Source organism: Spermophilus citellus (genome assembly GCF_964194105.1).
Source record: "Spermophilus citellus genome assembly, chromosome: 13".
In the NCBI taxonomy this organism is placed as follows: Eukaryota; Metazoa; Chordata; class Mammalia; order Rodentia; family Sciuridae; genus Spermophilus; species Spermophilus citellus.
The window spans coordinates 54,161,261-54,185,473 of record NC_138193.1 but is presented as its reverse complement, the minus strand read 5'-3'; the positions used below and the strand labels follow the sequence as shown (position 1 = coordinate 54,185,473).

The 24,213-nt window shown below is 39.1% G+C and overlaps 1 protein-coding gene across 1 annotated transcript in view; it reads left to right on the top strand.

Moving 5' to 3' along the window:
- ALMS1 (ALMS1 centrosome and basal body associated protein) overlaps window positions 1-24,213 on the top strand; it is a 225,046-nt gene that overhangs the window by 186,567 nt on the left and 14,266 nt on the right. Inside the window, exon 18 of the mRNA XM_081264701.1 lies at window positions 23,541-23,658. Within this exon, the coding sequence (XP_081120827.1) occupies window positions 23,541-23,658 (118 nt within the window). The remainder of the gene's footprint in view (window positions 1-23,540; window positions 23,659-24,213) is intronic.

Genomic DNA, 24,213 nt, shown 5'->3' with positions numbered 1-24,213 from the left:
TGAACACCCAGGTTGCTGTCAAAGCCTCAGCACCACAAAACATATCTGGACCTTTTTAAACTTGTCTGAGAGTGTCTTAATGTATATAATCAGAGTTTTAGGAATATAAGCTGCATGTATACTTAATTTCTACCAAATACCAAATTTCTTTCCAGTCTACATTTCTGCCTGGAATGCTTGAAAATGTCCATTTCTACTTCTCTGCCAGTAATTTCCAGTTTTTTGAAGAAGATGAAATACAACGGACCTTTTTTTTTTTTTTAAATTAGATGCTGCTTGTCTTGAGCACCAACCATATCCCCATTATGTAATTCACAAAGGAAGAAAGAGTATCTTTTAGAGACCCTGCTCTGCTTTCAACCAGAATTCATTCATTTGTTCATTCATCCAAATCTGATCATAATAAAGAATATGACAAAAGTACAATGAGTGAGATACTTTAATATGCTTTTCTCAGATTTGAACATATAACATAGATGAGGAAAGATATGAAAGATTTTAATGATACCAACAAGGTTTATTTAAAATGTCTTCATGAAACTTCATTCCCCAAACATAGCATCCATAGTTTTTCCAAATACCTATAGAATATTTATTAAAATTGATTGTATATTAGGCAAAAGGTTGATAAATCCTAAAAGTAGACATTTTATAAGTAAGCTTATATTCTTTAACCACGATACAGCAAAATTGGAACTTAACAACTATAATTTTTAAATTATATACATGAAAATTTGAAAACATTGTTCTAAATTTATATAAACTTCCAGGTTATATAAGAATCAAAAACTGAAATTACAGTGTTTTTTTCCCCCATTTAAATATAGCACATCAAAATTCATGGAATGTGGCTAAATCTATAAAGAGGAAAATTTTCAGTTTTAAATAGTATTGAATAAAATAAACTAGAAAATAGAATTATGCATTCTAGACTGGAAAAAGACTACCAAATAAGTAAAGAAATTCAGGAAGTAGTAAAATGAATGTATAAGTTAATAATCAGTCCCCAAATTGATCAGTATAGCGAAGATCTGATTCATTCAAAAGAACAGTAAGCCAGTCTTTGTTTATTATTACCAGGGAAAAATGGATATCGACATTAGTCATGTAGGAAGGGTATAATATTTTTATTTAAAGTATAATATTTTAATATAAAAATATTAAATATAATATACTATGCCACTTTAAGCTAATAGGTTTTAAAATTTAGGTTATAAATAAGTATGATTTTCTGAGAAAATTAAGAAAATTGGGCAAGAAGTTTTAAAACTTAAGTGTATCACTAATAGAAATGGAAAGACTGGGGCCAGGGATGTGGCTCAGTGGTAATGCTCTCACTTATCATGTGAAGGTGCTGATTTCGAGCCTCAGCACCACATAATAAATAAGGTATTGTGTCCATCTACAACTAAAAAAGGTTTTCAATAAAAGGACATGGAAATACTGTGCCCTCCAGAAACTTTACACACAATCAAACTAAAAAGAAATGAAAGTACGTGTTTCTTCGTCCCCTGCCAACTCTTGAATAGTATCAGTCTTTTAAATATTTGCCAATGCTTTAAGTTGAATTTTTAAAATATTAGATTTTAGATTTGCCCTTTATATTTCCATATAGTTAATTGTCAATAGAGATTTTTTTAAAATTAGAAAGTAAAATTCATAAATTATTAGAAAAATCTAGACTTCTGTTAAGCTAAACTCTAATCAGTTGGGTTTGGTACTTAATTATCATGGTTCTTTTGACATTTTAATCCAAAACAACTATAATAATATGTGGACACCTTATGAAAATGGAAAGATGTGAAGAGGAAACTAATTCTTACTGGAATATGAAGATTGGAACTTTATTTATTAAATCAGACATGGGACCAGAACAGCCATGTGAAAATATCTAACAAATTAGATGTATCTGGTCTCAAGTGAAATAAAGATTTTAGAGTCATGCATGTTAGGGTGATCATAATCTTCATAGTTCTTAATCAAGAAGAAAGATATTTGGGGAGAATCTGAAGAAAAAAAAGTTACTTCAAGTTTGTAATTTTCAAACCTGACATGACATGAAAAAAAAAAAAAAACCAATCCTTTGGGACCCATGTCTTCTAGCTCTGCCACCCTCTATACTATTTTTATGATGATTTGTCAACATTCTGCTTTTTCCCATGTGTTAATTGATCCTTTTAGCCCTGGGCTCATTTTCTTGCTCTGTACCCTAAACTCTTGACATACATATAGTATAACTTCCCATTCTGTGGTTATAAGTCATATGGAGTTACACTGGTTGTGTACTCACATATGAACATAGGAAAGTTATGTCCAGTTCATTCTACTGTCTTCTCTATTCCATCCTCTCTCTCCTTCCTTCCCCTTTGTATAATTAAGTGAATATCTACCACTCCCCCCACCATTGTGTATTAATATCTGCATGTCAGAACATTGTGCCTTTGGTTTTTTGGAATTGGCTTATTTCACTTGGCATGATAGTCCCATTTCCATCCATTCACTGGCAAATAACACAATTTCATTCTTCTTTATGGCTGAGTAATATTCCATTGTGTATATATACCACATTTTCCCTATCCATTTATATGTTGAAGGACACCTTGGCTGGTTTCATACCTTAGCTATTGTGAATTAATTGAGCTGCCACAAACACTATAGAATGCTGATTTTAAGTCCTTTGGGTATGGGATAACTGGATCAAATGGTAGTTCCATTCTAGGTTTTCTGAGGAATCTCCATAGTGCTATCCAGAGTGGTTGTACCAATTTGCAGTCCCACCAGCAATGTATGAGTGTGCCATTTTCTCCACATCCTTGCCAAAATTTATTATAACTTGTATACTTGATAATTGCCATTCTGACTGGTGTAAGATGGAATTTCAGTGTAGTTTTAATTTGCATTTCTCAAATTGCTAAAGATGTTGAACATTTCCTCATATATTTTGTTTATCATTGGAACTTATTCTGAGAAGTGTCTGTTCAATTCCTTTGTTCATTTATTGATTGGGTGGTGGACTTTTTTTTTGCTAAGATTTTTGAATTCTTTATATATTTTGGAGATTAATGCTCTATCTGAGGTGCAGGTGGCAAAGATTTTCTCCCATTCTGTAGGCTCTTTCATCACACTTTTAATTGTTTCTTTTGCTGTGAAGTTTTTAGTTTGATACCCTCCCATTTACTGATTTTTTAAATTCTACCTCTTGTACTCTTGGAGTCTTGTTAAGGAAGTCAGTTCCTGAGCCAGTAAGTTAGTAGGTGCAGGGTTTCTGATCTAATTTCTAGGTCTTTGATCCACATTGAGTTTGATGGAGGGTGAGAGATTAGGGTTTAATTTCATTTGGGATACCTATGGATTTCCAATTTTCTCAGAACCATTTGTTGAAGAGGCTCTTTTCTCTAGTGTGTTTTTTCACCTGTCTAGTATGAGATTACTGTGTTTATGTAGGTCTGACTCTCTGTCTTCTGTTAGGTTTCATTGGTCTTCATGTCTTTTTTAGTGCCATACCATGCTATTTTTGTTGCTGTAACTCTGTAGTATAATTTAACGTCTGGGATTGTGATGCCTCCTGCTTCACTTTTCTCACTAAAGATTACTTTAGCTATTCTGTGCCTCTTATTTTTCCAGGTGAATTTCATGACCACTTTTTTTTTTTTGATTCTGTGAAGAATATCATTGGAATTTTGATAGAGATTGCATTGAATCTCCATTGCACTTTTGGTAGTATGTCCATTTGACAAGATTAATTCTGCCTATCCAAGAAGGGAGGTCTTTCCATCTTCTAAGGTCTTCATTTTCTTTCTTTAGTGTTCTGTAGTTTTCATTGTAGTGGTCCTTCACCTTAATTCCCAAGTTTTGTGTGTTTGTGTGTGTGTGTGTGTGTGTGTGTGTGTTTGAGACCATTGTGAATGGGATTGTGTTCCTAATTTCTCTTTCAGCTGATTCATCATTAGAGTATAGGATTGCAGTTGACTTATGGCTGTTAATTTTGTATCCTGATACTTTGCTGAATTCATTTATGAGTTCTAGAAATTTTGTTGTAGAGTTTTTTGGGTCTCCTAAGTATAGGATCATGTTGTTGTCAAATAGGGATAGTTTGAGTTCTTCTTTTCCTATTCATATCCCTTTAATTTCCATCATTTGCCTAATTGATCCGGTTAGATTTTCAAGGACTATAGAGTAGAAGTAGTGAAGTGGGTATCCCTGTCTTCTTCCAGTTTTTAGAGGGAATGCTTTAAATCTTTCTCCATTTAGAGTAATGTTAGCCTTGGGTTTATCTTATAGCTTTTATAATGTTTAGGTATGATCCTTCTATTCCCATTTTTTTCTAATGTTTTAAACATGAATGGATGCTGTATTTTGTTAAATGCTTCTTCTGCATCTATTGAGGTAATCATGTGATTTTTGTTTTTAAGTCTGTTTATGTGATGAATTACATTTATTGATTTCAATATGTTCAACCTTGCATCCCTGGGATGAAACCTACTTGACCATGGTGTCTATGTTTTTAATGTATTTTTGTGTGTGGTTTACCAGTATTAAGAACTTTTGCATCTATGTTCATCAACTATTTTGGTCTGAAGTTTCCTTTCTTTGATGTGTCTTTGGTTTTGGTATCAGGGTGATATTAGCTTCATAGAATGTGTTTGGAAGAATTCTAGCCTTTTCTATTTTGTGGAATAATTTGTGGAGGATTGGTATTAGCTTTTCTTTAAAGTTCTGTTAGACCTCTGCTGAGAGTCTGTCCAGTCCTGTGATTTTCTTTTCTGGTGAGCTTTTGATAGCTGCTTCAATTTCCTTACTGGAAATTGATCATTTAAAATTTTCTGTATCCTCCTGGTTCATTTTAGGTAGGGCATATATCTCTAGGAATTTGTTAATGTAATTAAGATTTTCTAGCCTATTGGAGTATAAATTTTTAGAATAATTTCTGATTATCCTTTTTATTTAGTGTTTGTGGGGATACTTCCTTTTTTTATCACAGATTTTAACAATTTGAGTTTTATCTCTTTCTTTTGGTTAGCCTGGGTAAGGGTTTATGAATTTTGTTAATTTTTCAAGGAACCAACTTTTTGTTTCATTGATACTTTGAATTTCTTATCTCAATTTTGTTGAGTTTTTTCCTGATTTCTATTATTTTCTATCTTCTATTGATTTGGGTGTAGGTTTTTTTTCTCTTATTTTTCTATGGCCTTGTAATGTTAGATTATTCCTTTGGTACTTTTCTGGTTTTTTAATGACTGAGCTCAGTGCTATGAACTTTCCTCTTAGAACTGCCTTCATAGTGTCCTAGAGATTTTGATGTGTTGTATCTCTATTTTCATTTGCTTCTAAGTATTTTGTTATTTCACCCCTGATTTCTTCTATTAATCCATTCATTATTCAACAGTGAATTATTTATTCCCCAGATGTTTCTATTTTTTATCATATAGTAGATTTCTTATTTCATTCCATTATGATCTGGTAGAATACAGGGTATTATCTCTCTTTTTTTATTTACTAAGAGTTGTTTTGTGGCCTAAGATGTGGTCTGTTTCAGAAAGTATATTCAGTCATCGATGAAAGAAATTCTCTCTATATATATACATGGTTCTGTAGCTACTTTATTACGTTTTGGTTTAGAAAATCTATCTAGTAATGAGGGAGGCATGTTAGAGTCACCCAGAATTATTGTGTCATGGTTTATTTGATTCTTGAAATTGAGAAGGGTTGGTTGATGTACATAGATGCTCTATTGTTTGGGGCATAAATATTTAAGATTGTTATTTCCTGTTGTTGTCTGATTCCCTTAAGCAGTATGAAGTGAGCTTCCTTGTCTCTTCTGATTAATTTTTGCTTAAAGTTCACTTTATCTGATATATGAGAATAGAAACACCTGCTTGTTTATGAGATCCATGTGAGTGATATGTTTTTTTTCCCCCATCCTTTCACTTTCTGTCTGTGGATGTCTTTGCGTATGAGGTGAGTATTTTGACGACAACATATTGTTGGTCCTTGTTTTTGTTGTTTTGGGGCACTGGGGATTGAACTCGGGGGCACTCAACCCCTGAGCCTTATTGCCAGCTTTTTTTTGTGTTTTATTTCGATACAGGGTCTCACTGAGTTGCTTAGCACCTCACTTTGTTTAGCTGAGGCTGGTTTTGAACTAACAATCCTCCTACCTCAGCCTCCTGAGCCACTGGGATTACAGGTGTGCACCACCTTGCCCAGCTTGGGTCTTGTTTTTTAATTCAGTCTAGCCTGTCTTTTGATTAATGAATTTAGTCTATTAACATTCAGTGTTGTTATTGAGAGATGAATTTTATTTCCTATTATTTTCATTTATTTCCCTTTGCTTTTCTATTCTTCTAGTTTAGAGTTTCTCCTACTGGATTTCATTCTTATCCTCCATTTCTTCTTCATGAAATATTTTATTGAGAATATTTTGTGGTTCAAGCTTTCTAGTTGTGAATTAAATTTAACTTTTGTTTAGCAGCTTTCAAAATTCTATTCCTATTCTGTACGTTAGGCATTTGCATCATAATGTGCCTTGGAGTGGGTCTGTTGTAATTTAGAGTCCTCTATGCCTCCTATATTTGATTTTCCATTTCATTCTTAATATTTGGGAAATATGATATTATTCATTGAAAAGATTGTGCATTCTTTAGTTTGTTCTTCAGAGTCTTCATCTATCCCTATGAATCTTATATTTGGCCTCCTAATGTTATCCCATATTTCTTCAAAATTCTTGTCATGGTCTCTTTAACATCTTTTCTCCATGATCAACTTGATTTTTCAAGATTGTATACTTTGTTGCCTGAAACTGTCTTCAAAATGATCCCATCTATTGGTGTTACTTGCCATCAAATTTTTAATTTGGTTTATTGATTCCTTCATTTTGAGGATTTCTGATTGTCTTCCAGTTCTCTATCTCCTTACTGAGGTGAACTTTCACTTCTTGTATTTTCTAATTTCATTCCTTATATCATCTTTAATCTGATAGAACAGTTGCAACCCAGACCCTTTCTAAATTCCTTCTCTGACATTTCCTCCACTGTGGTGTCATGGAGTCTGTTGTTGAGGCATTCTGGGTTGTTTGGAATGATTTGTTCCCTTGCTTTTTTATATTGTTTGCATCTGTTCAAATGTATCTGAAGAAGCAGAGTTTCTACCCTACAAACTTATAATGTCCCTGTTAGTTTCCAGTACATCACAGATTAGGGGGAGCCAAACAGTAGCAACAACCTATGTAAACAATATATAGCAATAAACTAAGAACTTGGTTCTTATTATGACATCTACAGTGTCAATTGGCACAATAAACAATTGGTAGGATCAGCAGTTTCCACTAGTAAAAACAGTAAGTAAGCATTTTATGCCTGGCATAAAATCAAACGATAGGTATTATCTTTGACTTCTATAATATTACTACAGCATTAGTGGCAGGGTCTGGCATTATATATACCAATTAGTGTTATATAAGATGTTAAGAATAGGGTTAAAGAGGAAAAATGAAGAGATGTGAGGGTAGAAAAGGTTTGTGATTTCAGTAAGTGAATGTGGAAATTAAAAATGTGACATAGGTTGTGATAGTTATATGGAGGGAGAAGAAAAAAATAGAAGTAAAAAAATTAAAAAAGTAAAAACAATAGAATTTGGCTGTTAGCAAGAGAAAAGGGAGAAAGATAAACAAGAGGAAAAGAATTATGAAAATACAAAACAAAATTGAATATACTAATAAAAAATCCTATCCCTCAACATACAGAACAAGACAAAAAGACTACATTTTTTAAAAATACTAGAAATGAGAAAACAAATAGGTATATGTACAAAAGTTCCTGAATCATTCAACACTCTAGGGGGGAAAAATCCTGATGCAAAATTAAGTAGTTGTTTCCATTGCAGTGGACAAAAAGTTAATGGGAAATATGTTTGCTGTCTGTGCCCAACTGTCAACTGTCTGTCTTTCTCTTTCTTGAGGTATGTGCTGGGTGCAAGAGTAGGGACCACAGGTTGTCAACAACTTCTTCTTCTTTTTTTTTTTTTTTTCTTTTGTTGCTCACGGGATGCTGGTTGGAGTTCAAAATCCTCTGCTTCCCTTCTTGGCAGTAAGACCGAAGTTTGGGGTGGAAAACACTATCAGCTCTGCTCCAGGGTGAACCACAGCTGGGTTCTATGAGTACCTGTAGCTGGAGGTCTTGGGGGCAGAGCTTAGGTTCACCGAGGCCCTAGGTGCTTATTGCACAGCTAGTTTTCTGAAAATATTGAATCCACTCACCTTTTAAGAGCCCATCAGATGCCCATGCTGGGAGACAATACTTCCAAGAGTCTCCGCAGGCATTGACTCCTAAGTCGAGGGAGCCAGTCCCATGCAGCTTCTGTGGCTTGTGGGTTCCACCCTTTACAGCCTCCTGGGCACAACCACACCTGTCCAGGTTTCCAAACCCTCACTTTGGTCCATGGACACACCAGCCCATTAAAGTTCTCAACCTACTACTTTCTCAGCCTCCCGGGGTCAGTTTCTGAGAGAATCCTCCGCAACTGGTCCTTTTAGCCGCAGATCTCAAAGCGCGGAGGAAGCCAGATTCCCCTAGCCCCCCCGAACTGGTATTGTAAGGGTCCGGCGAAACGTCAGAGGAAGAGACCACAAGAGACTGTCTTATGCAACAGCAGAAGGGAGGGTTTATTTGGAGACCAGCATGCTAGGGCCCAGAGCTCTCTATAGCAAAGAGAGATAGAGCCCTGAGAACAGCTTGAGCAGAGCTTATATACTTTCCCTGGAGAGGGCAGGGAGAGAAGTTACATTTTGTAGTTTGGCAGTTGGGGACAGCTCATTCTGAGAACAAGATTAGCAGACAGTCCACAGTTGGGGACAGCACATTCTGGGAACAAGATTAGCAAACAGTTCTTAAGATTTCAACAGTGTTTTGTTAAGCATATAGAGAAATAGAGTGACAAGTACCTATTTTATTAACCTTTCATTTTCCACTTCTTCTGGCTACTTTTAATCATAAAAGTGATCATTGGGGGGTGTCACATTCTGTGTCTGCTAGTGGGGTATATTGTTGTCTGATTACCGTAAGTTTGATTTGTCCAATTTGGGCCTGGAGAAAGGAAACTACACGGTTGAGCAAACAGGGTCCTAGAGTTAGCAACAATATAAGAATTATTAGAGGACCGGCCAGGGCTGATAAAAGCGTAGTTAACCAGGGGGACTGTGTGAACCAAGACTCATACCACCCTTTTTTGGGCCTCTCTCTCTCTCTCTGACGCTCTTCAAGGCATCTTTTTAGTTTACTCATAGATTCTTTTACAACTCCAGTATGGTCGGCATAAAAACAACATTCTTCCCTCAATGCAGCACAAAGGCCCTTTTCTCTCATGAAGAGGAGGTCCAACCCTCGCCTGTTCTGTAAAACAACTTCAGAGAGAGAGGTTAAAGATTCCTGCAAAGCTGTGATGGAGGTTTCTAATATCTTTAAGTTTTGGTCCATTGCTGTGTCTAATTGGGTCATTTGTTGTGTCCCACGGACCAGGGCAGTGGTCCCTGTGCCCACCCCTGCAGCAATTCCCATTCCTAATAAGATGGCTAAAGTGAGGGATACAGGTTCCCGGCGGAACCGGGTTGTATGCCCCCCTATTTGATCTTCAAATGAATCTGCGTCATGATAGAGCACTCTGGGAAATATCTGCACCATTACACAATAATTTACAGAGTTGGCAAATATCTGGGCTGAAATGCAAGGAGTCAACCCTGTGTCACATGCCCACAAAGTTCCATTATCAGGAGTAAGGAAACCCTGTGTGATGTCAATATTTTTTGTCTGGGTACATAAGTGTTGTTTACTTTTAGGTGGAGATCCTATACATAAGCCTGCCCCGGTTACTTCTGGGAGGGTTAACTTAGGATTTTCACCCCAATTACAGGAGGAACTCTGTGCTTTTACTGCATAAGTCCCATCAATTGCTATCCCTTCATAATAAGGAGGAGCAGAAGAGAGACAGAGCCAACAAGACTGAGTGAGGTCTGGTTGTGTGAAATTCAGCACCGCAAAGGTTCCTTCAATTAGCCTCCAGGGGAAGGGGTTGACTTCACTCTGAATTGGGGAAGTAAATGAAGGTGAAACTTGAGTATGGGAAAGTGAAAGGTCCCTAGTAGGTTTAGGTTCGGGTGGTCTATGAGGCCTAATTACTGGCTTGAGGGGATTGGGCCCTATGGCCAAGGGAATTTCTTTTCTCTCAAACCTGATAGTGAACCAAAGGCCAAAATCATATCCTGTGGTGTAAAATCGCATTCCATAGGTTTTTCCTGAAAGCCATGCCCAGATATTTTGGTTTCTTCCTTTGGAGGTGAAGGTTATATTTAGGGGATTGCATAGGCTATTTGTGTCACATGGAGTAGGGTCAACTAGTCCAGAAGTCCCCGCTTGGGGGCTCCGTTTAAATGGGAGACATTGTTTGGGATTTAACTTAGTCTGATTTGGGTAGGAAGAAATAATACTATCAGTGGAGTTTGGGTTCCACCAGACAGCCCCTGTATGCTCATATCCCCATGACTTACAGAAGAAGTCGGTTTTTCCCCCACACAGCTGTAACTGTTTGCGGCTTCGATAGTCCGCCGGGCAAACATAATAATCCAGGCCAGCCAACCTACATCTGGCTTGCATGTCCCTACATCCATAATGTTTGTTTCCATTATCTATGGTACGGCGGGGATTTAATGGAATTTTAGTGGGATCTTTTTCATCAGGGATATCCCAATAGGAAAGACCTATAGCCAACTGACAAATATCCGGGTGGAGAGATGGCCACCAGGTCCCTAAGGGGGCTGTGTGCGAGATAGACCATACTTCCTGTCCAGTAGGATTTATGATCAGCCATCGCTGCTGAATGGGCTGATGAGGGTTAGGACTACTGGTGGTCAAGGGGAGAATCCATAGCCCTATCCACACGGCGAATACGCAATTTGAGAGGGTTACCAGTCTTTTCCAATTTCCAGCCAGAGTCTGGACAAGGCACAGGCTTGAGATGAGAGGCATGGATCCAGGAAGTGATTCCGTCTACCTTTACCGCTGTAGGTGTTATAAGTAGCACCTGGTATGGTCCTTTCCAGCGGGGTTCTAGGGATGACACCTGATGTCGTCTTACGTAGAGGAAGTCTCCTACTTGATATCGGTGTGGAGTCCCTTCGTCCCCAGGTTGGTAGGCAGTGGCCAGCTGTTTCCACAGGTACTGCTGGGTTCTTTCAAGAGCTTTAAGTCTGTCAAGCAAGGGGGTGTGAAAGGAATCGTTAGGTCTTAGAGTTGGGGTCAGGTCTCTTACTGGAGGAGGGGCACCATAGAGAATTTCATAGGGGGTAAGGTTACACAAAGAAATGGAGTATTTCTTGCACGAAACAGTGCATAAGGCAGGAGCATAGTCCAATCTTTTATGCCGGTCTCCAAGCTTAATTTCGTCAAGGTCTCTTTAATGGTTCTATTCATTCTTTCTACCTGTCCTGAGCTCTGGGGTCTATAAGCGCAATGTAACCTCCAATTAATCCCCAGGGTCCTGGCTAACCCCTGACTTACCTGGGCCACAAACGCCGGTCCATTATCAGACCCTATTACCTTAGGCAGGCCGTATCTTGGAAAAATATCTTCCAGGATCTTCTTGACCACCATTTGTGCCGTTTCTTTTTTTGTGGGGAAGGCTTCAATCCATCCTGAAAATGTATCTACAAAGATTAGGAGATATTTAAGTTCATACCTTGCTGGCTTAATTTCAGTAAAGTCCACTTCCCAAAATTGTCCTGGTCTGGGCCCTTCGAAGTCGTCTTCCTACAGGAAGCTTGGAGGGGTAAGCATTAACCAATTGACAGACCTGACAGGCTTTTGTTACTTGTTCAGCTATTTTCCTTCGCTGTGAGCCGGTTAGTGGAAAACTCTGTTCTTGATCCTTTAGGAATGCCTGCAGTTTCTTTGTACCAAGGTGAGTGAGTTGATGTACATTTTTAACGTAGTGTAGGGCTTTCTGAAATTGCAAGCTGGGCTTAGTGTAGTCAAGGAGTTCAGTGTCAGTGTCCTTAGATGTTAAGTTGTCGGGGTGCTCTGATGTAGTTAAATCTCCTGACTCATATTTCCCCCGTGTGGAAAGTGTTAACATGGTTACTCCGTTTAGGGCTGCCAATTTAGCCTCTTCATCCGCCCTCCTGTTCCCGACCGCTACGGGATCGTTTCCTTTCTGGTGTCCTGGACAATGCACTATAGCTAGTTCTTTAGGGCTTTGCACTGCTGAGAGGAGGCGGAGGATCTCATCTCTATTCTTTATTTCTTTTCCCGCCGAGGTTAATAGTCCCCTTTGCTGGTAGATAGCCCCGTGTATATGAGCAGTAGCGAAGGCATAGCGGCTATCTGTGTATATGGTGGCCTTTTTGCCTGCCGCTAGCTCTAATGCCTTCGTGAGGGCGATCAGCTCTGCCTTTTGAGCCGATGTTCCCTCCGGGAGGCTAGAGAACCAGATGACTTTAGTTCTGCTAACTATTGCTGCCCCAGCCCATTGCTTAGCATCCTGGAGAAAGCTGCTGCCGTCAGTGAACCATATGACCTCAGGGTGGGGCAGTGGCTGATCCTTTAAATCCCGTCATATACTGGTTTCTTCTGTCAGTATATGTTGACAGTCATGAGTGACGGGTTCTGATGATTGTTCAGGTAGTAGTGTAGCCGGGTTAAGCGGGGCGGGGGGTCCCAGTATTATTCTGTCCTTGTCAAGCAACAGGCTCTGATAATGTGTTATTCTAGAGTTTGATAACCATCTGTCTGGTGGCTGGCGGATGATGCTCTCTAGGGCATGGGGGGCTATAACGGTTAGCTTCTGCCCCAGCGTTAACTTATCAGCATCTTTGATTAGTAGGGCTGCCGCTGCTATAGCTTTTAGGCAATGGGGCCATCCACTAGCCACTGGGTCCAGCTTTTTAGATAAGTAGGCTACAGGCCTTCTCCAAGGTCCTAGAGTTTGAGTAAGCACTCCTCGTGCTATTCCTTTCTTTTCCGCAATGTAGAGAGTAAAGGATTTTTCTACATCTGGGAGTGCTAAGGCCGGAGCAGATAGCAGCACCCTTTTGATGTTATCAAAAGCTTGTTGGTGTTCAGGGTTCCATTGGAATTGGGCATTTCCCTTTAACAACAGGTATAAAGGAGCAGCTAAGGTTGCAAACCCAGGTATCCATAACCTGCAAAAGCCAGCAGTCCCAAGAAACTCTTTGAGTTGCCTCTTATTAGATGGGGGTGGTATCTGCACAACAGTTCGTTTTCTGGGCTCAGTGAGCCATTGTTTACCGCCCCTAAGGGAATAGCCCAGGAAGATTACTTCTTGCTGGCAAATTTGGGCCTTTTTGACAGAAGCTCTATACCCCAGTTGAGCAAGCTCAGATAGTAGTGCTTGGGTCCCAGACTCACAGTTTTCCTTGGTGTCTGCTGCCAGTAGCAGGTCATCCACATATTGGAGTAGGGTGACTTCGGGGTGCATGGTTCTGAAGTTATTGAGATCTCTGTGAACTGCTTCATCAAAGAGACTGGGGGAGTTTTTGAACCCCTGTGGGAGTCTGGTCCAAGTTAGTTGACCAGATGTTCCGGTTTCTGGGTCTACCCACTCGAAAACAAACAGCAACTGACTATCTTTATGCAGAGGCAAGCAAAAGAAAGCATCTTTTAAGTCCAGGACAGTATACCATTTTCGCTCAGGGTTAAGGGTGCTAAGCAGATTGTACGGATTAGGTACTGTGGGGTGAATGTCCTGTACTCTGTTGTTGATCTCTCTTAGGTCTTGAACAGGGCGATAGTCCCTGGTTCCTGGCTTTTTTACTGGCAGCAGGGGAGTGTTCCAGGCCGATTGACAGGGCCTTAGGACCCCCAAGGCCAGATATTTCTTAATATGGGGCCTTATCCCATCTTTAGCTTCTTTGCTCAGAGGATATTGTTTAATATTAATTGGGGAGGCTGAGGTTTTTAACTCCACCATTATTGGAGGTTGTTTTACGGCTAGGCCTAACCCAGCAGTTTTTGCCCAGGCATCTGGGTAATCTGTTATCCATTTCTAGGATAGCTTGTCTGTTTGATCAGTCTTGGGGTGTGTGAAGAGTTGATGTTTATCTTTTACTGACATAGTTAAAGCTATGACTATAGGAGTTTTTACTGAAGGATTTAGAAATTTCATTTGGGGGCCTTCAGGGTTAAAAGTTATTCTGGCCCGGAGTTTGGTGAGCAGATCTCTGCCCATCAATGGGGCTGGGCACTCTGGGATCACTAGGAAGGAGTGATGGACTTTTCCTTTTCCCAGGTCCATGGTCCTCTTAGTTGTCCAAGCCTGATATTTACTGCCGTTAGCCCCTTGAACTAGAGACCTTTTAGTTGATAGAGGGCCCAATGGGGCCTTAAGGGCTGAGTATACTGCCCCTGTATCCACTTCAAAGTTTACTGGGGTCCCCTCCACTTCAAAAGTTACCCTGAGCTCGGGGAGGGGATCCGAGCCCCAACTCTCCTAGTTATCCTCTAGAGTTAGAATGGCTGGCTGGCGTGGCTGTTTCTTTCTAGGGCACTCTTTGACCCAGTGTCCTTTTTCTCTACAGTAGGCACATTGATCTGAGGCCAGATGTGGCTTCTGGCGTGGGCCCCGGTATCCCTTTCTGTCTCCCTGTCTCTTAACTTCTGGCCTATTTGTTGTTGTGACCAGGACCTTAGTCAATGCCTCAGTTTGTCTTTTGCTTCTTTCATCCTCCCTTTGCTCCCTTTCTTTCTCCCTCCTTTGTTCCTTCTCTTCCTCAGTTTCTCTCTTATACTATACCTTCTTGGCTTCTCTGACTAAATCTCTCAAAGTCATATCTTGTAATCCATCTAAGCGTTGTAACTTTCTTTTAATATCCAGGGCAGTTTGCCCAATAAAGGCCATCGTGACAGATGCCTTTTGATCCTCTGCCTGAGGATCAAAAGGAGTATATTTCCTATATGCCTCCATAATTCTCTCCAGAAACATAGAGGGAGATTCATTAGGGCCTTGAATAATTTCTCTTACCTTGGCCAAATTAGTTGGCCGTCTAGCAGCTGCTCGGAGACCCGCTATTAGGGCCCGGCGATAAGTGGACAGATGCTCCCTACCTTCAAAGGTGTTGGGGTCCCAGTTGGGTCAGTTCAAGGGGAAGTCGGCTTCGATTATGTTGGGAAGTTGTGTCGGTCGCCCATCTGGTCCGAGGATATTTTTTCTTGCTTCCAGGAGGATTCTCTCTCGTTCCTCTGTCATGAAGAGAGTGCCTAAGAGTTGTTGGCAGTCATCCCAAGTAGGCTGGTGTGAAAACATCAATGACTCAATCAGACTTGTGAGCCGGGTGGGGTCCTCGGAAAAAGGGGGATTGTTATTTTTCCAGTTATATAGATCTGAAGAGGAGAAAGGCCAATACTGGTAGGTTTGCATTTCTCCACCATGGCCATCTTTTATTATTGGCCCATAAGGACGGAGGGGAAGTATCACGGGGGCTTCAGGGTTTTTAATCATTCGCTGCCGGCAAGTTCCTTTAGCCGGGCCAGCTTCCTCCAGGGGAGGAGGGGCTGTGTGTGCCTTGGGGTAGTCATCTGGAGGGCACTGGGCTGGCTTAACCTCCTCCAGTGGTGGAGAAGCTGAGTCAGCAGCAGGGGAATCACTTAGAGGGTGTTGGGGGTTGGGGAACGAAGGCAGGGGATAAGGAAAGGGAGGAGAGTCCAGCAGAGTCAAATCTTGAGACTCAGGGAGAACAAAGGGTGGAGGAGGATGTTTGAGAGATAGAATCGTTGGGGGAGGGGTAGGAGCAGGAGCAGGGATAAGAAAAGGCTTCACCCATGGAGGAGGAGATTCACAGAGGTCCTGCCAAGTAAGATATTCAGCTGTTGATCTGGATGGCTATGTGGCCCCGGCTGAAAAACAATATCTCTGACTTTTTGAATTAGTGGAGAGTAGAAAGATCCTTCTGGAGGCCATCTAACTCCAAAGGTGGGCCATTCTGTGGCACAGAGAGTCTGCCAGGTCCGGCGTTTTACTGAAAAAGAAAGATTCTGAGCCCTTAAGCGGACTTCAGTCCAGTGATCAAGGGTCAGGGACAGAGGCATGGAATGATTCTGTCCCATAATGAAAGTTACTTGAACAAAGACAGGGACAATATAAACGTGACACAAACATGGACACACAGTAAACAGTAAACATGTAACACAAGTTCAGAGGCAAAGATTAAAAACAGTGAATTCAACCTGAGAGAAAGAATTGTTGCCGGCAAAACCAGACGGGTTGGCAGCAGAATATACCAGATGAGGGCACCTCTGTCCCTCCCAGATGAGAGCACCTTCCTCTCTCCTAGAATCTCTCAAAGCGTCCCTTGAAAGACGTGGTCTGTGGCTTCAGGGACATGTCTGTCCACCACCGCCAGGGGGAGCTCACGCTCTCCGCTGACAACCACACTCTGCCAACCCAAACCAAAAAAAACAGAAGGCTCTGAGAGCTCACGCTCTCCGCTGAGCCAAAAACCAGACTCTGCGCGATCGCAAAGGAAAAACAAGAAGGAGAAGGAGGAGGAGGAGAAGAAGAAGAAGAAAAGGCGCCTTACTTATCCCCCTAAAGGAGTCTTGTTGAGGTCTCCCTGTCTGTCGATGTGCAGTTCCCGGCCAATGCACCAAATGTAAGGGTCCGGCGAAACGTCAGAGGAAGAGACCACAAGAGACTGTCTTATGCAACAGCAGAAGGGAGGGTTTATTTGGAGACCAGCATGCTAGGGCCCAGAGCTCTCTATAGCAAAGAGAGATAGAGCCCTGAGAACAGCTTGAGCAGAGCTTATATACTTTCCCTGGAGAGGGCAGGGAGAGAAGTTACATTTTGTAGTTTGGCAGTTGGGGACAGCTCATTCTGGGAACAAGATTAGCAGACAGTCCACAGTTGGGGACAGCACATTCTGGGAACAAGATTAGCAAACAGTTCTTAAGATTTCAACAGTGTTTTGTTAAGCATATAGAGAAACGGAGTGACAAATACCTATTTTATTAACCTTTCAGTATTACCCAAGGTAACTGCTTTCGGTGGCTCATTTTATCCAGATTTTCCTTGGCTCAAACTAGTTCATGTGGCTGTTATCTTACCTGTACTGTTTATCGGAGCCAGCCTCATTTTCTAGGATCCGATTTCTCGGTTCCTCTATCTGCTGGCCACCATAGTGCATTCTGTTCCAGATGGCTCCTGCCTCGGTTCACTGTGGATGATTGTTAAACATGGTGCATCAATTGCATACCAATTTATTGTGTCCAACAGCCTCCGGATCAGCCTATTGCAGACTACCCCTCCAATCTCGGGATTTTCCATGCCGAGACCATCCGTTGTATTTATTGACTTTCCCCATCCTTGTATGTTAATTCCACTGCTCCTTCAAGCAGCTTAGCCTTTATTCTTGTCCCTTTTCCTTGTTTCTTGTTCTCCAAGTTTCCAAGTCTCTAAGGCACTTAGGCTTCCAGTTTTGTTGAGTTTTAGTGAAATCCCTTTCACCCACCTCACAAAGAAGCAGTATTCCTTTTGCTTGAATCCCTGGTCACCAAACTACAACAAACGCTGCTTCCCTTTAGTCTACCATTCCCCATCCCCCGCGCCACCAACCTCCCCATTGTTCTTATGTCCCCTTTTCAGTAACAGGAGTAATCAACCATAAAGCATGTTAAACTTTTTACTCCCAAACCTTAATATTCCACATTTGTTTGCATACCTAAACAAACATTTTCATAGCTTTCTTTATAATTCACGTCATAAAATTTAACTCAAGTATATAGTGGTTTTTAGTTTATTGATAGAATTATGCAACCATCATTTTTTACACCCTTCCAAATAAATTTTTATGTATCAGTAGTCTTCATTTCCCATTTCCCACATTTGTCCCAGCCCACAGACAACAACGAATTACTTCCATCTGTATGGATTTACCTGTTCTTCATATTTCATATAAATGGAATCATATAATGTGTAGTCTTTTGTGACAGACTTTTTTCATTTAGCATGTTTTCATGCTACATTGTAGTCCATATTCGTTTCTTTTTATAGACAAATAATATTCCATTGTGTGAATATAACACATTTATCCATCAGACCATTTGGGTTGTTTCCACTTTGGGGCTATCATGAACAAAACTACAGTGAACATTCATCTACAAGCTTTTGTGTGGCCATATGTTTTCACTTCTCTTAGGTATATACCCCAGATGTGGAATTATGGGAACATATGACAACTCTATCTTTAACCATTTGAGGAACTTCCACACTGTTTTCCAGAGCACTTGCACCATTTTTAAACCCCCATTAGCAACCTGAGATTCCAATTTCTCTGTGTCCTAGGTAAGCATTTGTTTTTGTCTTTTTTATCTTCCCACCCTAAGGGCCTGAATAAATGTATTTTGTTGATGGAATTTATCTTTAGACTGTTTTCTGTTTTTGAATGACTACAATATTATTAGCAGGAATTAAAGAAGATTTTAAGCAAAAAAATAGAATTGCACACTCCAAGGATACACAGTAAATGGGATTTTTCACCTCTGTGTTGCATATGATGCATATCATGGCTGGTTACCTACTCTGGAAGTGCCAGAGACCTTGGAAGACACCACAAGAGTCCTGTAGTCCTCCCACTCCCATCACATCCACACGAATCTGCACCAGCCTGTGCTTCAACAACTCCATTGTTCCCTTTCTGTTCCTAGGACAGACATTCTATTTTCTCAGGCTGCAGTTGTTGAAAGTTTTTGTTTTAAAGGTCCAAATTCTACTTATGTCTGGTGCTGTTTCCAGAATAGCTCTCCAAAGGTCTAAGAAATAGGTCGGGTCATCTTCTCAGGACCCTTCTTCCTTCCCCAAAGGGTTTGTTTTTAGGTCTTCATTCCAAACCATTCCTCATGGGTCATGGTTTCTTCTCCCCTTTCCAAATTTGGCAGCTTTCTTGGGTCCAAGTTCATCAATATCCAATTTTTAAACATGTTCCTTTGAACTAAATGTGCTGTGCTTCAGGTGGTGAGAGCATATTGACTGAGCCAATTGATCACCTTTCTGAAACTGGAACATTTCTGTGGCCCAACACATGTTTTATTCCCTTCAGCTCACTGTTGAATTCATTAAATCTTTATTGCCACACCCTCCCCTACAAGTTTTTGTTCTCATTTCTTGAACTGATAGTACAGTTCAGATGCTACAAAATTTAAACTATGAAAACTTTTTTTTTTAGAAAGAGAGAGAGAGAATATTTTTTAATATTTATTTTTTGGTTTTTGGCGGACACAACATCTTTGTATGTGGTGCTGAGGATCGAACCCAGGGCCGTGCACATGCCAGGTGAGCGCGCTACCACTTGAGCCACATCCCCAGCCCAAAACTATGAAAACATTTGATAAAAAAAAAAAATCCTTTCTACTTCGGTCCCCCAGGAATTAGCTGTCCTTCCCAGAAGCAGTGTTTCCAGTTATTTACATAACAGAATTGTGCTGTCAACGCCACTATCCAGTTTTATCACCCTCAAAAGTTCCTTTATACCTGTTTGCAATTATTACTCATTTCTAGCCCCAGGCAACCACTAATCTGCCTCTTCTGGATATTTCATATAAATAGAATCATATAATTTGTGGTCTTTTGCATCTGGTTTATTTTCTATAACATAATGTTTTCAAGGTTCATTCAGGTTGTAGTATTTATCAGTAGTTCCTTTTATTACTGCATAGTATTCCATTATATAGATAATCAATATTTGGTCTTCTCCAGTAGGTGGACATTTAGATTGCTTCCTGTTTAATAACATGAATGCTGCTGCAAACATTCTTATAAAAATTTTAGTCCTTTGTAAATTTTCCTTTCTTTGTGGTATTTATCTAGATGTGTAATTACTGAATCTTATAAATTTTTAATTTTTTAAGAAACTACTAAAGTGTTTTTCATAGTAGCCATACCATTTTAAATTCCCACCTGCAATGTGTTTAGGGTTCCAGTTTTTCCACATCATCCACAATTGCTATTGTCCATATTTTTAGTTTTAGCCATCCTAATGGGCTTGAAGTGGTATTTGATGTTGAATATCTTCACATGTGCTTAATGGCCATTCTTATATGTTCTTTAATGAAAAGTCTAGATCTTCTGCCCATTTTTAAATTAGGTCATTTGTCATCTTATTGAGTTGCAAGAGTTTTATATGTTTTGGTTACAAATCTTAGATTATGATTAACAAATAATTTCTCCCAGTCTGTTACTTGTCTTTTTATTTTAGAAATGTCTTTTGACCATTGAAAGTCCAGTTTAAAAAAACAATTATGGACTGTGCTTTTGGCATTATGTCTGAGAATTCTTTGCCTAACTAGTCACAAAGTTTTTTTCCCTGTGTTTTCTTTTAAAGGTTTTATAGCTTTAGTTCTTATTACTTAAGTCTGTGATCCATTTTGAGTCCATTATTGTATATGATGTGGTGTCTACATTCATTTGGTATGTGAGATCCAGTTGTCCCAGCCTCATTTGTTCAAAAGACTATCCTTCCTTCCATTCAGTTGCTTTGGCTCCTTTGATGAAAACCCATTGATCATAAATGTAAGAATTTGTTTCTGCACTCTCAGTTCTGTTTCATTTATTGATATGTCTGTCTATTTTTGTACTAATACCACAATGTCTTGATTACTGTAGCTTTATACTAAGTTTTGAAATTTTAAAAAATAAGTGTTAGTCGTTGTTCTCTTTCAATAATTTTTAGCTCTTCTGGTCCTTTTTACTTCCATATAAGTTTGAAATCAGTTTATAGTTTGCTTCCAAAAATCTTGCTAAAGCTGGACATGGTGGCACACACTTGTAATCTCAGCTACTTGAGAGGCTGAGGTAGGATCACAAGTTCCAGGCTGACCTTGGCAATTTAGCAAGACCCTTTCTCAAAATAAAATATTGGGGGATGAAGCACAGTGGCAAAATTTTGAATTTTCCATTTCATGTAGATGGGATATCTCACCATTTCTTTAGATCTTTAATTTCTCCAAGCAGTATTTCATAGTTCTCAGTATGAAAACTTAGCATATCTGTTGTTAACTTTTTTCCCAAATATTTCATTCTTTTTGATACTTTTGTGAATGGAGTTGCTTCCTTAATTTCCTTTTTCAGATTGCTCATTATTAATTATAGAAACATCATTGATTTTTTTAAAAAATTGTACATTTGGATTGTTTCTTGATTTTATATCCTGCATCCTGGCTAAACTTAGTAGTTCTAGTATTTCTTTGTGAATTATTTAGTATTTTCTGTAGATAGGATCATGTCATTGCTTCTTTCCAATCTGGATTCTTTTCTTTCACTTATGTCAAACACAAAAAGGCAAATACCTACATAGATTTTGTAACCTTTTTTTTTTTACAAAAATGTCAGCATACTTTGCTTTTTATACATTAATATCTGTCTTGAAGGTTAGTGCATTCCAGCACCTACATGCTTTTTCTCTCATTTTTACAGCAACAGAAAAGACGTAGTGTATTACTTGTCAAATCATTCCCACTGTCCTTTCTGCATTTGTACACTTTTTTTTAACATCCTTGTAGACTCATAGTTTTATATTAGTTTCTTATAGCTTACCATCTAAATCATTTGTTCTTTCTAATGCCTCTGTAACTTCAAAAATGAAAATTTTATTCCTACTTCCTAATGGAGAAACTACTAGCACAAAGCAATTGTGGTGTATGTGAGAACTGGTAAAGGAAAGATCTTAGACTGGCTCAGGTTTTGGGACTCCAGATCACAAGTTGCTACCATTCTTGCATAATATGCAATCCTTTATAATTATTCCTGCTAAATATCCTCTTGTTTGACTTGGCCCATCATTCCTATTATTATTTGGAATCCTGATAGCTATTAAAGGCACACTTGTGCATTATATAGAATTTCTCCTCGTTTCCATACCTTCAAGACATTTACATTTTCCATCTGTAAAATGTTAAGAAGGAATATCTAGAGCCAAATCCAGTGACTAGAACATTATAGATGCTAGGTTAATATTTGTTGTGAAATACAAGGTATACTGCTCCATAAAGAGTTCTCTCTGTGTTAACAATATTTGAGTAAGGTTGGTTTAACCAGTTATCATTCAACCCATATAACTCTATCTTGCCCTTAACTGTGCCATGAGATGTTTTGTTCAAATCTAGCTGTATTCTACTATACATTCTTTTTGTCTGCCATATTTACTAGGGAAAACAAGGCTAATGTAGTGGCGCTTGTTTTGCCTGCCTTACTGAACCCAGGCTGAAATTTGCTAATCTTTTCTTTGACTTTCAAATGCTTTCAGATTATCAGATTGGTGATCAGGGGTCTAAATTTTATAAGGCATCAGTGTCAAACTCATGTTTGCAATGCTCATCTTTCTGAAAATCAAACATAACTCTTTTTCTCCAGGATTTTGTTGGAAGTTCCCTGGGTATCTTGGATTATAGTTTATCTGCTCCAAGGGAGTAAATTCTCTGTTTCCTCTCCTGACTTGGTCCTCAATTAAAATCTATGAAATTTGCTTAAGTAAAAAAAAAAATCACTTGGCATTTATTCAAAATATAGATGTCCAAATCCCTCCCGTAGACATTGCAAATTATTGTTCTGGGTTACCCACCTCCCAGGACATTTTTTGTGATGGCAAGTTTAAGAAATACCCTTTTATACTCTATTCATTCAGCTGTATTTTATGGTCTTTTTGTCATCCACAAGCCTTCCAATATCAGCTTCTATCCCTTAACTTATCCTTCATTACTCTACTTGCTCTGAACATAACTAAAATGGTCTTTGGGTCTTTTTCATGCCTTTTACAATACTCCCTTCATACTTCTCATGGAGCCTTGCAGCTCTTTGATGTTTGGAGAAGATCTTAATCTGCTTTATTGGAGAGCACTCTCTGCAGCACATCAATTTCTTTAGATCTCCTAGACCTTTTTATCTCACATCAAAATGATATATAGGTGTCAACTGAGAATTTCATTCTGCAGATGCATCAGGCTACGTTTGGTTAGCATCTTTAAGTTTCTTCAAGCCCTGGGAAAACACCCAGCCCCTTTTTCTTTTTTTTTTTATTTTTATTTTTTTTATTGGTTGTTCAAAACATTACATAGCTCATGACATATCATCTTTCATACATTTGACTCAAGTGGGTTATGAACTCCCATTTTTACCCCAAATACAAATTGCAGAATCACATCGGTTACACATTCACATTTTTACATAATGGCATATTAGTGACTGTTGTATTCTGCTACCTTTCCTATCCCCTACTATCCCCCCTCCCCTCCCCTCCTATCTTCCCTCTCTACCTCATCTGCTATTGTTCAGTTCTCTCCCTTGTTTCCCAGCAGCCTGGGCCCTCTCCAACTACAATAGCATTCTCCTCCCTATCATGTGGTAATGTGTCTCAAGCTTCCTCCAACTGCATCTCAACAATTTGAATTGGATTAAAAGGGACTTTAGAGGACCTGTAGCCTTGTTTATGTTGTGGTTAACTATGTCATTGATCATAGGGAACTCTAATGTAGACCTTTATGTTTTTCTAGGTGGCAAACCATATGATTTCTTCTGACTCTGTTTCATGTGCCAGTAGTTTCTTGAGCTTGAACTCTACTCTTTGCAACGAAGAAAATGTGCACATGTTAAACAAAGGCATACAAGCAGGTAAATCACTTGAATTCAAACTTTTCCATTGAAAAGCCTTTCTATGCATATAAGATAGTTAAGTTCGCTCATAATAAGGGAAATGAAGATTAAAATTACCTGCATGGCCAAATACCATTTTCACCCCTAAATTGGTAAAAACTCAAGTTTATGAACAAGAATATCTGGAAGGCAGCACTCTCAACCATACTAGTGGGAGTATGAGTTGGTACAAATCCTGTGAAAGGCAAGTTGGTAGTTTCTATTAAAATTCCTTTGACCCAGCATTTTTACTTTTGGAATTTAGCCTATAGAAATACTTGGATATGTGCAAATTGACAAGAATGACAAGTGTCCAAAGTAACTATTAACTGCTTGTTATAGCCAAAATTTAAGATAAACTGAGATATCCATCAGTAACTGAATCGTTAAATAAATTACTGTACTTCCACTAAAGAAATCCTACATAGTATGAGGAAGCTCTTTCTATACTCATAATGAAAGATATTCAAGATACACGATTTAAAAGAAAAACAGAGGTATGGAATAGTATATATTATGCTACTACAAGTATTT